Genomic DNA, 15,958 nt, shown 5'->3' on the forward strand with positions numbered 1-15,958 from the left:
ACTCACAGTGAATTTAGTGAGGAGAACAGAAATACATGAAAACTTTTTTAAAGACCTGCAAGCTGCTTTAGATCCAGCTCAGATCGCACATACCTTATCATAGTTGAACTGACTTTTAGTGTACCCAGTAATTATCACATCATACTTTTTCTATTGCAAAACATCACCCTGAATCACCTCACCATTAACCACCTCAAAAGGTGGTTAATGGTGAGGGTTACCCCACATCAACCAGCATCACCATGAACCTGGTCTGTTTCTACTGGGACCATAACAGTGTATTATCTCACATAACCACAAATGGGTACACCCTGTCAGTCCGAAACACCGTCAGTCCGAACCACTGTCAGTCCGAATTTTTAGTGTCAGGGTTCCTAACCCTAACGCTAACCCTAAACCTAAAAATTTGGACTGACGGTGCTTCGGACTGACAATGGTTCAGACTGACAACGTTTCGGACTGATGGGGAGACCCCACCACAAATCACCCCCATCACCCATCAATCACTTGCTTAGTAGCGACACACCGATTGGTAGGATGCAGATCAAGCTTAGCTCCTCCATTGTCCCTCAATAGACAAAAAACAACAAAATATTTTCCTTTATGGACAAAATTGCAGATTTTCCCTGCAATTATTATGATTATAACCCCCTGCCTATAGCTAAAAACATTATATCCCTAGGCCCTGTCACTGCCTTAAATAAATCCAAATGTATTTATTATTTATTATTATTAATAACCTACAAACTCTGAAACAGTCTCACTACTATCCCATAGCAGGATAGGACATGATGCATACACAATAATGATGTTCCTCTGCACTGCTGTCTCCATTTTGGCAAAGTAATACTATTTTCCTGGCAAAATACAACTGATTTCCAATATGAAGTGCCGCAACAGAACGGAAAACATGTCACAGAACACATATAAGCTATTAAATGGGTGCTGCTTTATATAATCATGTTTGTGGGACTAGTTTAAGGAACAGGTTAGGTAAATTGCCTATAGCCATAGGCAATTTGAAAGGTTGTCATAACCTTGTTCAATTTACTTGTTGCAGAACATCGCCAGATTATTGAAAACCTCAATAAGGAAATGTGTCTCAATGTCAGTTGATAAGGCCGATGTCAGCAAATACAAATTTAGTGTAAGGCCGAAAAAAGTCATAAAAGTGTTGAAAAATCACAAACAAATTTTGCAGAAAATCATACCTTGATATCTCCTTTCAAACCATGATTTTTTTCAAACAAGTGTTTAAAAAAATGTTCAAAAAAGCAATTGTTACCATTTTTAATTAATGTGCTTCAACTTTACAAGCTTATTTCTCTGTATTTTGTATTTCACTTTGACAAACTTCCATTTGTAACCGTAAATTTGACAGAGATGGTTGAGATATCATTTTAATCCATATTTTGTGCTTCATATGAAAATGCAAAATGATTCAGTGAAAACCTTGGGGGAATTGGTAAAACAGCATAATAAACATCTTCAGCAATCAATATGTACTAATAAATTTGCATTTCTATGCTTTATGAAAATGTAGTTTGATCTACAGGTCTTGATTGGCAAGACACGGCACAAATGAACGACATATGTAACGCATACCGAATAGGGAGCGTCATATCTCTCAATGGTATATACGTCTCAGCTGCGAAGAACCTGCTTCAAATTTAAAACAACCCAAAGGAGCTTGTATTTGTCTCGTTCGAAAAATTTGACATTTTGTCTACATGAAATATTAAACCATGCATTACAAATTTCACCATCTCAACAGATTTATTTCATTTTAAGCTTATCTTTAACCTATGATTATTAATGGTTCCAGTGAAATTGCTCAGATTTCTGGTGTGTGTTTTTTAACTCAAAATTTGGAACATGATGATCAAAAGATGAAAAGTGACCCAAAGCAAAAAGCTAATTGTTTATTATTTAAATCAAATTGATAAATAAGACAGGGATGTAAGAAGCTCTTGAAAAAACCCTGACACTTTCCATCAACATGGTCAACGTTTACCATACCAAGCCCCATTGTCCGTGGAACTCACCATGATTGAACATTTTTTGAATAAGGTTATTGTCACATGCACATGGGTGCAACTTTTGAATCTGTACCTTCTGTCGGTAAAGCAGTATTCAGACTTTTATTGTCGTATAATATTGTATGCAACATATCTCGTTGTTTAATCTATTGCCATTCTATTTCCAGTAATGTTTAAGTTCTAACGAATGTTTGATGACGTAAAATCGATAATATATTTCTACTAGATATTACATGTAACATATTATCGATTTTTCGTCATCAAACATTCGTTAGAACTTAAACATTACTGGAAATAGAATGGCAATAGATTAAATAACGTAGATATGTTGCATACAATATTGTACGTACAATACACGGAGTCTGAAGCTAGCTTGTAGCTCATAACTCAGTTACGTTATTTCTGCATTATTTGCCATCATTGATATCACAAATTAAAGAAAACACTATGGTTACCTTATTTTGAAATTGACGCTCACTTTAAGGTCATGACTTAAGAACAGCTACCTAACTTATTTATTGTACTGACTGTATACACTCAACCATGCCAAAAGAACCTTAACTGTTTGGGAATTTAAATCAAAGATACATTCTTTCACCATAGAAGGCCTTTCATATCGATATCAAGTTAACCAGATTGCTTTCACTGCTCCCCAATATACTAAATTTGCACATAATGGAACCTGATTCACTTTTTATGTTTGCTGCGTGTTCAGTAATACGTTTATTAAATTTGCTCGGTGAGCAAGAAATCACTTAGAAAAACTTTGCCAAAACTCACTAGAGGGAATCATATTATTGTAAAATATGAAATATAAGTGGGATTTGGCTGTTCCATTTGACATCCACACTCCCTCTGTGGAAGATTTAACTTAATTCTTTCACAGAGGGAGTATGGGTTTCAAATAGAATAGACAATTGGGTAACTTCCATTTGAAATACTCACTCCTGTTGTGGAAGATATAGGTAAAATCATATACAGGGGGGAGTATGGATATCAAAATAATTAACCCTAGCCAATCCATTTGAAAAACATACTCCCTCTGTGGAAGACTTTCCTTCAATCTTCCACAGGGGTATGGCAGATTCAAATGGAATGTCCCATTTCCACTGCTTGTCAACCAATAAGTCAGATTTGGTGCTGATCTAAAAATGCATGTTCACGGACGTTAGGATGACTTTTTCTTGATTTAAGTATTGATTTGATAATTAAATTACTGGCTTATGTTCAGGCATGGCTGGTACCAGTCTCCACAGAGTTGATGCACAATTCAAGAGGTTATTATACATCTCTATAAACCCAACATGTTTTTAGAGAAATAAGCAAACTTTATAAGATTTCATTTAAAATGTGGAATTCCAATTTTAGTCAAATTTGGGTAATTTCACTTAAAAATTCTGATTTCAAAATGACATTTGTAGTTACAATTCTCATGCTAATATACAGAAGCAAAACCAACAAAAACAGTTGTGCTGTTTCCATATCTTTTATGTTGTTTTGCCTACACATGATAAAATTGTGATCACCAAACTCAAACAAGATGAAGCTTAAATTGTCAGATTGTGAAGAACACTCAAAATGGCTGCCATTTTCATCTAAAAATGGCTGCCATAATCCGACCTGATGCTACATAACATGCATCTTTGACTAGCTATACCTCCTTATATCCTTCCTGTAGTACACCTGTCTTTCAGAGAGAGTATTTTTCAAATTTGATGCAATCTTCTTTCCAAAATGACTGGAATTTCCATTTCAAAATGGCTGCCATTTTCTTTCAAAATGGCTGCCATTATCTTACCTGTTGTTGCACACAATTCATCTGTTACTGGGCAAACCTCCTCATCTCCTGTAAATACATGTTTCTTGTAGACGGCATTTTACAAAATGGCTACCATTTTCTTTTCAACAGTTCACCTGTCTTTTGTAGAGAGCACTTTTTCAAAATGACTGCCTTTTTTTTTCAAAATGGCTGCCATATTCTCTTACCTGATGCTACACAGAGTGCGTCTTTGACTGGTCGTAATTCTGTATCTCCTTCCTCTACACAATACACTTGTCTCTTCTGCCTTCCTGCACCACATCCTGCTGGGATGTTTTCAACCAAAAGCTTACAATCTTGCCATTCCTGAAATAATGGGAAAGACACAAATGAATATATTTTTTTTTGTTCTTTCAAAACTCTCAGGTTGTATTAATACACTTAGTCATCTTTATCTCATTCATTGGGTAGGGTAGACAGGGAAAATATATCAATGCAATACACATTGCATGCTGAGAATTATTGTATGAAGCTTTCTAGAGGTGGGATGGGTTAATACTCAAGTGGACCCATCCATATACCAATTTTTCAAGAAATTTGGACCCATTGATATACCAAAAATTTAATGTAAACTACAAATTGCCAAAATTACAGTTAGGCAAAATTGGACTATTTTTTGAAAAAGATTAGGAAGATTTTGAAGATTAAAATACCCATCCATATACCAAAATTGGCCTGGAAAAAGAGGTCCATACCAAATGGCTGAAAATGAGACCCATGTTTGTGGCACATCCCTGTATGGTTATTTGTAATGAGTACCCTCCCCCTGGAAGCTTTGAAAGAAGAAAACATATGTTTCCTAAAAACAGTGTGAAATTGCTCTCTAAAAAGGATAAAACAAAAATTTCTGTACAAAATAATTTGCCTAATAGCAATAACAATAACAACTGACAAAAAAGTCATCATTTTGATATTGTTATAGGTAGTTTACAAGGCTGTTACTGTTTTTAATCCTAAACACAACATCAGCATGAAATCAAATTTAAGATGTTATTTTGACCCAAAACGATAATGTCAAATGTTGTTTAGGCATTATTAAGGACATTATGTGTGACAGTACATGTTTACTGAAACACATTATTGTACACTACTTTATCATATTTATTTCACATGCTGGGAATTTTGTACAAATACACAGAGGGGTTGCAGGGAAGTGCCACAACCCCCACAAAATAAATCCTGTCTATGGGCCTGGGGTGAAGCCAAAATTTGATTCCAGCAAAATTTTAAAATTGTGTGTTTTGACAAGTTTAAGTAACATACGATTAATGATATATCGAAAGTCTGGATTCATGAAATCAGAGATTTGTAATTCTATGGAAATTTCACATTATACAAAAACCATATACGTTTCACTCGCACATGTACAATTAATGTCTTTGAAAAGAGCATTTATGTTGTATTCAATCTATGATCGAACACATACACAGACATGACAGGTGATGAGTGAAGCCTACTTATAGTGCAGGGCAATACATTCAAAAATTGTTTTCACATATCACTATGGTAATTACCGGTAATCCTGTTACATCACTACTTTTAAGGCAAATCGAGATACATTAATTTCAATTGCTGATGACAATTTCATAAAGTGTCATCACTATGCATGTAAATATTGTACATCTTAACCCTCAAGTCGATATGAGTTGATAGTGATCGTGTTTGTTTAAGGAAATAGATCCTGAGCCTACCTTTTATTAATTCCTATATTGCCGTGTAGTATGCTTTAGCAAAGGGCATGGCATATGTAAAAGGTTACTTTACATTGAAAGCTCTCAACTTTATTTCTTCAGTTGGGAATATGCATAAAAGCTGCTCTGTACAGACACTTGTTATTGCAGTTCAGATTTCAGTATAATGGGCTATTCCATTTAAAATCCACACTACCCCTGTGGAAGATTTTGGAAATATCTTCCACAGGGGGAGTATGAATTTCAAATGAAATGAACACATAGGCAGTTCCATTTGAAACTTGGCCTCCCTCTGTGTAAGATTCAGGTTGAATCTTTCTCAGAGGGTGTATGAAATTCAACTGGAGGTGCATAATGTGTTCATTCCATTTGAAATTCATACTCCCCCTGTAGAAGATATTTCCAAAATCTTCCACAGGGGAAGTGTGGATTTTAAATGGAATAGCCCATGTTTAGATGTATGTGACACGAGCAAGGGAAATGAGTCAGATGTCGCTAATATTGTTTTTGAGATATTGGCAAAAACAGTGTTCAAATTCTTTTGTTTTATATTGTTTTCAGCGATTGATAAATTGACATAAAAGCTGAAAGCTCCTAAAGACCTTTTTCTGTCAAAAACTTGGTGGTGCTAACCTTGTTCATGGGCACCACAACCCCTTATTAAGGCTGCTGTTGTTGTTTTATTACTATTACTATCATTATTCAATATCATTATTGTGTTGTCGTCATTGTCATCATGTTCATCGTCATTTTCATCATCATCATTATTAAGCCAGATACTGACTCCACATCGCAGAGCGATGGGATGCTGCGATGCTTTTAAAACATTGCAGCATCCCGTGATGAAATCAAAATGTACATTTCAATTTTTTTTATAACGCAATGCTGCGATGTTTTAAAATCATGTGGGGTCTGCATCTCCTTTTACGGTCATCCTGCCGATCTTGATTTTCCAGCAGCCAATCAGAAGCGTGCACTGCTGCGATATCGCAGCACGCTGCAAAAAAGTTGAACGTTTTCCAACTCCATCACAGACCAAAATTTCCACTGCGCGATGAGAATTTTCACTACTGAGCTCGTAAAAACCTGGCTCAGATTACAGTTTTATAGCATCGCAGCGTCGCATCGCGATGTGGCATAAGGATCGGGCTTTATTGGTGTTGCTGCTGTTGCAATTTAATGTTGCTCTTAGGCCAAGAAAAAATATTTGTTTCACCATCCCACTATCTCTAGAAGACAGGGTTGGTTGGTTGTATTTTTTTTAATAATTTTTTTAAATAAAAGGCCACATGTATCACAGTATGGGCCCAATTACCTAAATAAAAAAGCCTAAATATGTGTGAATTGGAATATTTCTCTACTGTATCACTTCATTCATGTTCTAAAACAGGTTAGAAGTGTTACAAACCTGTAAAGAACTTTTCAGGATGTCAAAAAGTCTGAAAATAAAACTGAACATTTTGTTCAGGAATTTCCAAAATGAGGATTGTTATTCTTTTGCCGGGAATAAACTTTTTTCCAGATTTTCAAGATTAGGGCATGTCAAGCAAGCACAAGCATTTGCAATTAGTTTTAAATTTTGCACCGTATGTTGCTTATTCAGGTTATAAAATTGACCTTAGAGCAGCTATTTCCAAGCTAGTCCATGCCAATATCCTCTTACTCAAAGGCTACATCAGTTAATAACACATAGACCAGGAGCAAGCAAATAACATATTGCTTTACATTCGCAAACCTTTCAATTTTATAAGATGGACACACGCTAGCGCAAAACATTTATGTGCCCTTTGAGTGCATGCAGCATTGCTTAATTAAACACGCACATGTAAAACTAATAAATCATTTGAACAAAAAAATGAAGGAGCTTAATGTTGAAGTTTGAGAGTAATTACAAGTAATTTTTCCAGAAATGTGTAGGTGTTGTGAATTGGGCTATTCTGGTTGAAATCCATACACCCCCTGTGGAAGACATGACCTTATAATAGGTCCCCTATTTGTAAACCAAAACTTGCCTGCCTCACGGTGAGGGAGCCTCCAAATTTTGGTCTGGCCCAGGGCTCCCCAAAAGGGTAAATCCGGCCCTGGCTTGATACATCGAGGCTAGCGAATTTGATGCTAGTCATCATAGCCAGTGATCATCATCTGAATGTGCCTTTAATGAGGAGTCCCTTTGCAGGAACTTGGATAACTCTTGGTTAGCGTTTCATGAATGATTAACCGCTTAATTGTTTGGGGTTAAAATTCCAGCTTTAGATGTGAAGTTAGCTAACCACGAAACAGTTCAGACGGCTGTTAACAAGAGTCTCATGGCTTGTGACCACCATCTGAACACTCTTTTAATGAAGCGTCCCTTTTACTTGATACAACAGTAGTAGAAGTATCACAGAGTAGCAGTCTTGATTACCAGACACCTAATTGATCAAGAAAGTCATGTGTGAAATAACCATTTTGTTTTTTGTACCTTCAGTTTCACCTCCTGGCCTTAGATATAAAGGCTTGAAAATGTAACTGGCTCCACTGCTTTTCACACATGGCTTTGCTCCTACGATCCAGCCGTTTCTGAACCATGATCAAAATGATCGCAACACAAACCCAATGGGTTGCTAACAGGTGTGCAAATCAAGCATGAACCAGTAAGTCAAAGAATGAATTCACTATGGCAGTGACTTGCCAGTTGATGTTAGCTTACGAGTGCACACCAGTAAATACAAGTCTCCTACACCCTGGGAGGAAAAATTCAGTGTTTCAAACGAGGAAACGTGCCATACAACTAAATGAAATACATTAGAAAAGACTTAAAACCCAACTATTAGGCCCTGATTCATATTTAATCCTCATTTAGGCCTGGGAAATAGATTGTCTGTGAAAAAAGAGCAGGATCTGACTTTTTATGACAATTTGGCTAAACTTTCAATTTCAGAAACACCAAGCTATTCGTTAGGTGGCGTAAGCTGTATGGGCTATAGGGTGATCTAGTCGGCATTTTTCTGCGAAAAAATGCTGGACTCCGTATATAATTTCTACAATGGATGTCTTCATCTGACCTTCGACTTGCAGAAAGGGTGAGTTTTGAAGAACTGAGTCACTCTGGAGTCAAGAAAATGATGTTTTCCCATACCCTGTTTGTACACAAAGTCAATGGGAGCTATTTACTGGTGTGCACCCTTATAGGTGGACATAAAGATAATCACAAGCTATACAATCTACATCTTAGTTGATGGATTTGTTACTGGATCATCATTTTAAACCAAATGTTGGGAATCCCTGCTTCACAATAACAAAGATCTTCCCCAATCCCCTAATATCTGTGATTTATTCTGTATTTGTTCATGTGAATAAAAGGTTTTGGAAACAAGAGAAAGATCCAGGTTGCTGTCTGGCCCTGCTTCATTGAACCTGATAACTGAATTTGCATTGATAATTGATTTGATAAAGTCAAGATATATAAAATCGGGTTGAACAGATTTATCAGGATTGGGATAGTAAACTGATTAATAATAATAATAATAATAATAATAATAAAATACATTTATAAAGTGCTATAAACGCAGTTTCAAAGCGCTGTACATTAAAATAACAAAATAAGTTTTACAAATATCAAGATACATAGCCTGACAACTTAAAAAGTATTAAACAAGGTTCTTTGTATCTGATCCAGAATTTGCACTTACTTGTGTACGTTTCAGCAACCGCTGTTGCCTTTTTCATCACTTGATGAAAAGTGACTGCTATTGGCTACCGACGCTAGATGTATTTCTAGTGCTGATCTTCGAGTTGGACTGAGTACCAATGAAGGAGAGTACCAATTATCTCACATTTTTGATGAATTTCTGAAACTGGGATCAAGAAAATCCCTAGAAGAAAAACCAACTAGCAACTCTAAGATCAGTGCTGAAAATACATCTAGCATTGGTTACCAGTAGCAATAACTCTTATCAAGTGTTGAAAAGTGGTTGCTGAAATATACACAAGTAAATAGAATCCTCTTTAAGCAAAATAAAAGACACCACTTACCTGAGTATACCATTGGTAGCGAGGACATGTTGGTAAATCATCTTCCGAACACGGTTTCTGTTCTGACAATGACGGACATGGAAGGCCTCCATTCTCAGACAAACGGACAACATCTCTTGTTCTGGTTTGATAGCCAACTTCATCTGGTACGGCAGGATCGAGGCAAGATTTGGAACATGTTGTCCATGGATCCCAAGCAGACACTTGACAATCACAGGGTAAGGTACAGGCTTCTTCCTCCGAGGGTTTGCGATCCAATGGGGAGTATAGAAAAACTGTAAAGATAGAAGAAGAATGATAAAAATCATGAGTGATTATCGATATGGCAATGTTTATAACTGAATAAGGACAACAAAATCTGTCAGAACCAATGAGGTAGAAACAAAGAGTACCGACTCCGCCAATTTTATGTATCATTCATGGGTAAAATAGTATCCCTCTGGATAATTTTGCTATACGCCAGGTCGCCAGGCAAACTTTCATTCAAAGTCTGTTGTTGTTTCCATTCTGTGTGTTAACCCCCTCAGCACTACCTGCCGATCTAACATTGCCTCTGATTGGTTAATTACATGATATTTTCTCTTTAATCACCAATCAGAATGGAGGTTTGCAAATAATTCACCTCAATTTTTTGTGTGATGAAATTATTCTAACAATGTTGCTGATTGGGCCAATTGATAATGAAAACTTCATTTTGGCCAATCGGCAGGTAGTTCTCATGGGGTTAACAAAAAAAAGAAGTGATAAGTGCCGCATGTGCAAACCTTTGTAATGCTCAAGCTTTAAGATGCAAATTATCATTCTATTTTGGGCATCGTTCTATTTCGGGCACTTGCTGAAAAACACAGGAGGTACACTATCAATGTAGTAAAATGAGAAAAAACAATTCCCTACTCAAATTTGATCAAATAGCATGTCAATTGTTAAGTCTATCTTGACTACAGAATTTAATGAGGTCTCATTTCTTTTCTTGATATCAAGACAAATCCAGTGGCAGTGCCAGGGGGGCATGAGGGGCAAATGCCCCCAGTCAGAACTCTTGCCCCCCTGTTTCCCCAGTAAAAACCCAAAATTACAAAAATGTCCCCTTTTTTTTGCAATTTTGGGCAAAATTGGTTGATTTTGCCCCCCCTGAAATTCACTTTGCCCCCTCAATGCCCCCCCCCGAAAAAAAATTCCTGGCGTCGCCACTGGACAAATCATCTTGATCATGATAAATGAGGGAAAGTTATTCTGATCCAAATCCATACTGCCATATAAGAAACATGATGGACCAGAATTTAACTCTCTCCATGTCGGTGTCAACTGCAGACAACAAGTTCCAAATATTTTTTTGAAATTCAAAAATTTTCAGAATTGTAAATTTTCATGACCGTATTTGAAATAAGCATGAAAAATGCATTAAAATGAGTACAAACAAGCCTAGTATTGGTTCAGAGGCTCTTGACATAGCTCTTGATATTTAAAAAAAATATCCCAAAACTTGGAACTTTTTATGTTGAAGCCTATGGCTAGTACGCAGCGCATTAAGAAATACTGCAAGTATGCATGTGTTTTTCTTTGTTTGTATGTTTCTTTTATCACACTTATTTACTTTATTTATTTCCCATCTCTTTAACTCCGCGTTACAGTTGCAAATAACCTCGCAGGCAAAAGTTGTCACGTTAGAACATGCAAAACATTTCTCCTATCCCCCATGGCTCTGAAAACCTGACAAGCTGGCAACAGGCTCTTCCAGCTGTTTATCATACAACCCCTATGGAAGACATAACCTTAATCTCCCACACAAGGGGTGTAGACTTCAAATGGAGTTACCCATTCAGGTAACCCCATTTGAAATTCACACTCCCTGTGTGGTAGATTAAGGTCATGTCTTCCATATGGGCTATATGTATTTCAACCGGAACAGCCCGTTCTACAACAAAGTTATTTACAAACCATGTTTCCTTAAGCCTCTTCCAAGCAGGTTGTCGGAATCTGTACCAACGAATTGATTTTTCACCACTCTTGTTTCGCCTCTCCACTTTCACAAGCAACCAATCCCTACTCCTTTTTTTTTAAGAACATCAATTTTAATCAAAACTTGTTTGCTTATCTTATTTTCCTTTTAACATCTTGAGGTTTTGCCATTTTGCCGTTTAGTCTTGACTTGGGAATAAACCCACTCTCATAAAAGCTTTTTACTAAATGGACTACATAACCAAATCAATAAATATGTACAGCCAGACTAGTCAACCACATATGAATCCATTACATAAAAACATTTAGTATAACGCTACTTATTTTAAAACCCTCTATAAAACTTGCATTATTTTGTACTCAACTTAAAGCGAGTCACCAATCCCTTAGCCTCAACGCTAATATTTTCCCCGTCTAATATTCACCTAAGCCCTGGCACTTGACCACGGAGCAACAAAGTGGTAAGAGAAATTCAATTAGATCACAGCCCTGTCAAACCCGTTTTACAGTGTTATTTAATCCCAAGTCCCTGCATGCTTTACAGGCACATATTGCAATGTCGAACAAGAATGACACTGGAAAGAAAAAAAGCAAGGTACACCAACTTGACATGGGAAACAAGTAAAATACAGACTCTTGGTACGCAGAGTAGTAAGAGAAGTTTAATAGCCAAAAATTACTAATTCCTTCTACCAATTTTACTTGATCACATGAGAGCCTGTATGAGAACATGATGAATAGCTTTAATATGACCATGATCCATATGATGCTATCATGGACTGTAGAAACAGTCCACGATCCTATGCTAACCATAGGCAAATATCTTTAATAAACAGCTCTATCTTTAATAAACAGTATATACCCTACATTTAGAATTTTCAGAGTCACTTTATGGAGTAGTGTTTGCCACCCAAGACAATAATCCTACTCCCTATTCCAGAAAAATACAGAACTAATTTTGTTGGATTTTGCCAAATAAACTAAAAAATAGCTAAATCCTAATCCTTTATTTAGTCTGAACTAGCAATGAAAGTCAAATTTTAATATTTGTTCAATTTTTACGAATAAAGCCAACGACTTGTCCAAAGACTAATTTCAAGTAATGCATTCTAATTTTTGGAAAACTGTTTCTAATATTTATCATCACCAATAATAAAAAGATAACATAAAATATTAAAATTAAAATATTAAAATATCAAGATTTTTATCTTTATTTCAAATTCAGACATTTTAATCTCGAATTAGGGAATAAAACTAACTTGATAAAATTAAATTTTACTTCGGTATACAGCTAATAATACCCCGTACACAGAACGTAATCAAATACAATTTGCAATGTCTTTTGTCAAGAAATTGGGTTTTCTTCATGGCTGCAGTATTATGAAATTAAAATTTCACATACATGGGTAAATATTTAGAAAAACAAAATGACATTTTACGCTACTATGAACAGAATGAAATTTATCAGCACGATATATGAATAAGCTATTCAACCCTAATTACCCCAATCAGTAATGGGGGAAAGCGAAGAAAACCTTTCTATCTCATTGTTAAAATTCCGTAACTTCAGGCTCGCATCATATACCAAGGCGCGGTTAGATCAATCACCTCAATAATCGTTTAATAGTGAAAACGCCCTCGAGGCACATCACGGTGAAGCAAAGCAAAATCGGAATTGGAATGTCAAATGAGTAGATATAGATATCTAAATTCCGATCCGAGAAAAGCTAGACAGGCGTTTTGATTAAAAACTTGTCTGATTTCTGTCGTTGATTACGTACGTATGAAAAGACACCGTTTTGCACACAGGATGTACAACATGGTAATTCAGGTTGTTAGCATGGTTAGCGATACAGAAGAGTTGTAATCAAATCGGATAAGGAGTAGTAAGTGACACTTTGAGAGCCAGAGGGGGTCTGTTCACCAACATAATTATCCTCAACTGTTCCTTTCTTGATGATTATATAACTTCAGAATGTGACTATCGACATCTCAGTGCCAGAAGTGGGTAAGTGCAATAGCTGCCATGTACAGCTACCATGTGTAGATGAGTACAATATACTGCATGTAAATTCCCAAATGTTCACAGGGCAGCTATTTCACTTACCCACTTCTGGCACTGAGCAGTCGCTATGTCGCTGGAGTGAGATAAAAGACTCTGCTTCCTGGGCCTTATAATGAGCTATTCCAATTAAAATCTATGCACCCCTTTGGAAAACATGACCTTAATCTCCCAAACAGGGGGTGTAGATTTTAAATGTAATCACCCATTCAGGTAACTCCCTTTTGAAGTTCACACTACCTGTGTGGGATTAAGGTCATGTCTTCCACAGGGGATGTATGGATTTCAAGTGGAACAGCCCATTAACCTTTGCAACTTGCAATTCTCATGTAATTAAGATATGAGGTAAAGCATAATGCATCTGTATTCATGATAATGTGAACAAGAAGAGCGCAATTTTGAAGTGCTTGTTTAATCCTGTTAATGCCGTTTTTTACCGACAATTATCTCAAATTATAATGTAACTTTTGCATTGTTAAACATAGTAAAAGAGCAGTCAATTTCATTGGACTAACATTCAGTTGAAGCCAGGCAAAGCCCAATAGTACTCAGATGCTACTAAATTAAAGGAATGCCAACCGAATAAGATGAAACAGGGATACAGGACCGAAAAGAGGTCCAATTTTAGAAGTAGGAGCAAAACCAGAGCACACAGAGATAAATCTGTGAGGACTAATATGGATCGACAACCAAACTCATGTGACAACGTGGGGAATTGAACCCAGGCCCCAGTGGTAAGAAGCAAGTGAGAAGACAACTACACCAACCCATCCTCCCCATAAAGGATTGTTATCAGGTACCAACAATTGTGACATCCAAAGACTTCAGCGTATTCAGAATTGGTCAGCCAAAATCATTTGTTGTGCCGGGAAGTTTGCAATATTTGCTTAAAGCCATATTATAACATTTGCTGAGGAAGATGCCCTCAATATTTTATCAAAATTCTGTTTTTTATATAATTATAATGTACGTTATTAAACTAACATACCCTGCAAAAATCAAGACTCTAGGCGCTGTAGTTTAGTCACAATCCGAGATTTTGAATAAAACGCAGGAACCGTCGTTTTATTATTACGATGGAAATATTAGTCGAACATGTACTCGATATTCACACACAGTACGTACATGTACATGGCGATACATATAAAGGATCGTGTCGTAGCACAACCGAATGGAGTGGCACATCAGCGCAGGTAGTAAATTCAAATTTTCTTTGCTTTACTGCAGTTGTTCGCTTAAAATTAAAAGGGGACATATCTGACAGTAAAAGGTAACATTTTATGGGAAAGAAATACAAATCTATTTTTTATGGAAATGTTATAACATGGCTTTAAGCTACACTGGTTGCCAATAAAAGAGAGAATCATCATCAAGACCATGATGTATATGTTCAAATGCCTAGATAAAACTACACCCAGCTATCTGACATCTTGCCTATTGCTCTATCTCCCAATGCGTGCCAAACTTCAGATTCTACCAAGCTTACGGAACATAAATCTTTCAGAACATTGAAATCTGCTGACTAAAAGATCCTTTATCCATATGCTTCCACACCTCTGGAACCCTTTACCCACCAACATCAGGAAAGTAACTCTTTATAAGTATCTAATTTCAAGAAATATCTGAAGACCAATTTATATTCTGGGCAATTACTAGGGATTCGTCTGTGCATATATTAATTGTTTTCTGCATTCCTGCTTATTTAGTGTTATTTGCAATGTCATGTTATATACAGTATGTTTTAAATTTTTTTTTTAATCATTAGCACTTTATAAATGCCTAGCCCTAATAAGTGCCCCTAAGGATTTTCACTTCCCCATTTCAATGCATCTGTACAACTTAAGTCTGTCAAATGTTCAGATACAATCTATATTTTGAATGTTTCATGTGTGTAAATTTTCAATTTTGAAAAAAATCCAACCACCTACCTTTAACACACTGTAAACATCTGAATAATATTCAAATGTTTAATAAGATATCTTGAGCCATTTTAGTGGACGACTTTCTGTAAAGAACGATGCTCCTATCTTTTTTTTTTCCTTTTTTTTAAATTTTGGAAAAAAAAAAAAGTTACTAAGGCAACAAAACACCCAATTCTACAGGCCTAATCGACAGATTTCTCATTTTGGAAATTTAATTTGTTTTGTCAAGTTTTAGCTAGTTTCCTGTACCTTTGGTTTCTCAGCAGCATTTCAAAATAATTTATGTTTGCAAAAATTGTTCAGATTTTGCTACCTTTCTGTGATATTTAGAGCTTCTTCCAGAATTCTTTTTTAAACAAATTGAAAATGGGATGTCCGTCCACCCATACAGCGTTTTTCTATTGGACGTACGGTATACTAAAGAATCATTCCGGTTAGAGATTAAACCGCAA

At 36.2% G+C, this 15,958-nt stretch overlaps 1 protein-coding gene across 1 annotated transcript in view; it reads right to left on the reverse strand.

Annotated features, from left to right (window-relative positions):
• The window catches only part of LOC140166742 (thrombospondin type-1 domain-containing protein 7A-like), a 283,222-nt gene that overhangs the window by 80,828 nt on the left and 186,436 nt on the right, over positions 1-15,958 (reverse strand). Inside the window, exons 4-5 of the mRNA XM_072190238.1 lie at positions 9,564-9,838; positions 4,026-4,164 (exon numbers count right to left, since the gene is read on the reverse strand). Of these exons, the coding sequence (XP_072046339.1) occupies positions 4,026-4,164; positions 9,564-9,838 (414 nt within the window). The remainder of the gene's footprint in view (positions 1-4,025; positions 4,165-9,563; positions 9,839-15,958) is intronic.

The sequence above is a fragment of the Amphiura filiformis genome, chromosome 12, assembly GCF_039555335.1.
Source record: "Amphiura filiformis chromosome 12, Afil_fr2py, whole genome shotgun sequence".
Classification (NCBI taxonomy): domain Eukaryota; kingdom Metazoa; phylum Echinodermata; class Ophiuroidea; order Amphilepidida; family Amphiuridae; genus Amphiura; species Amphiura filiformis.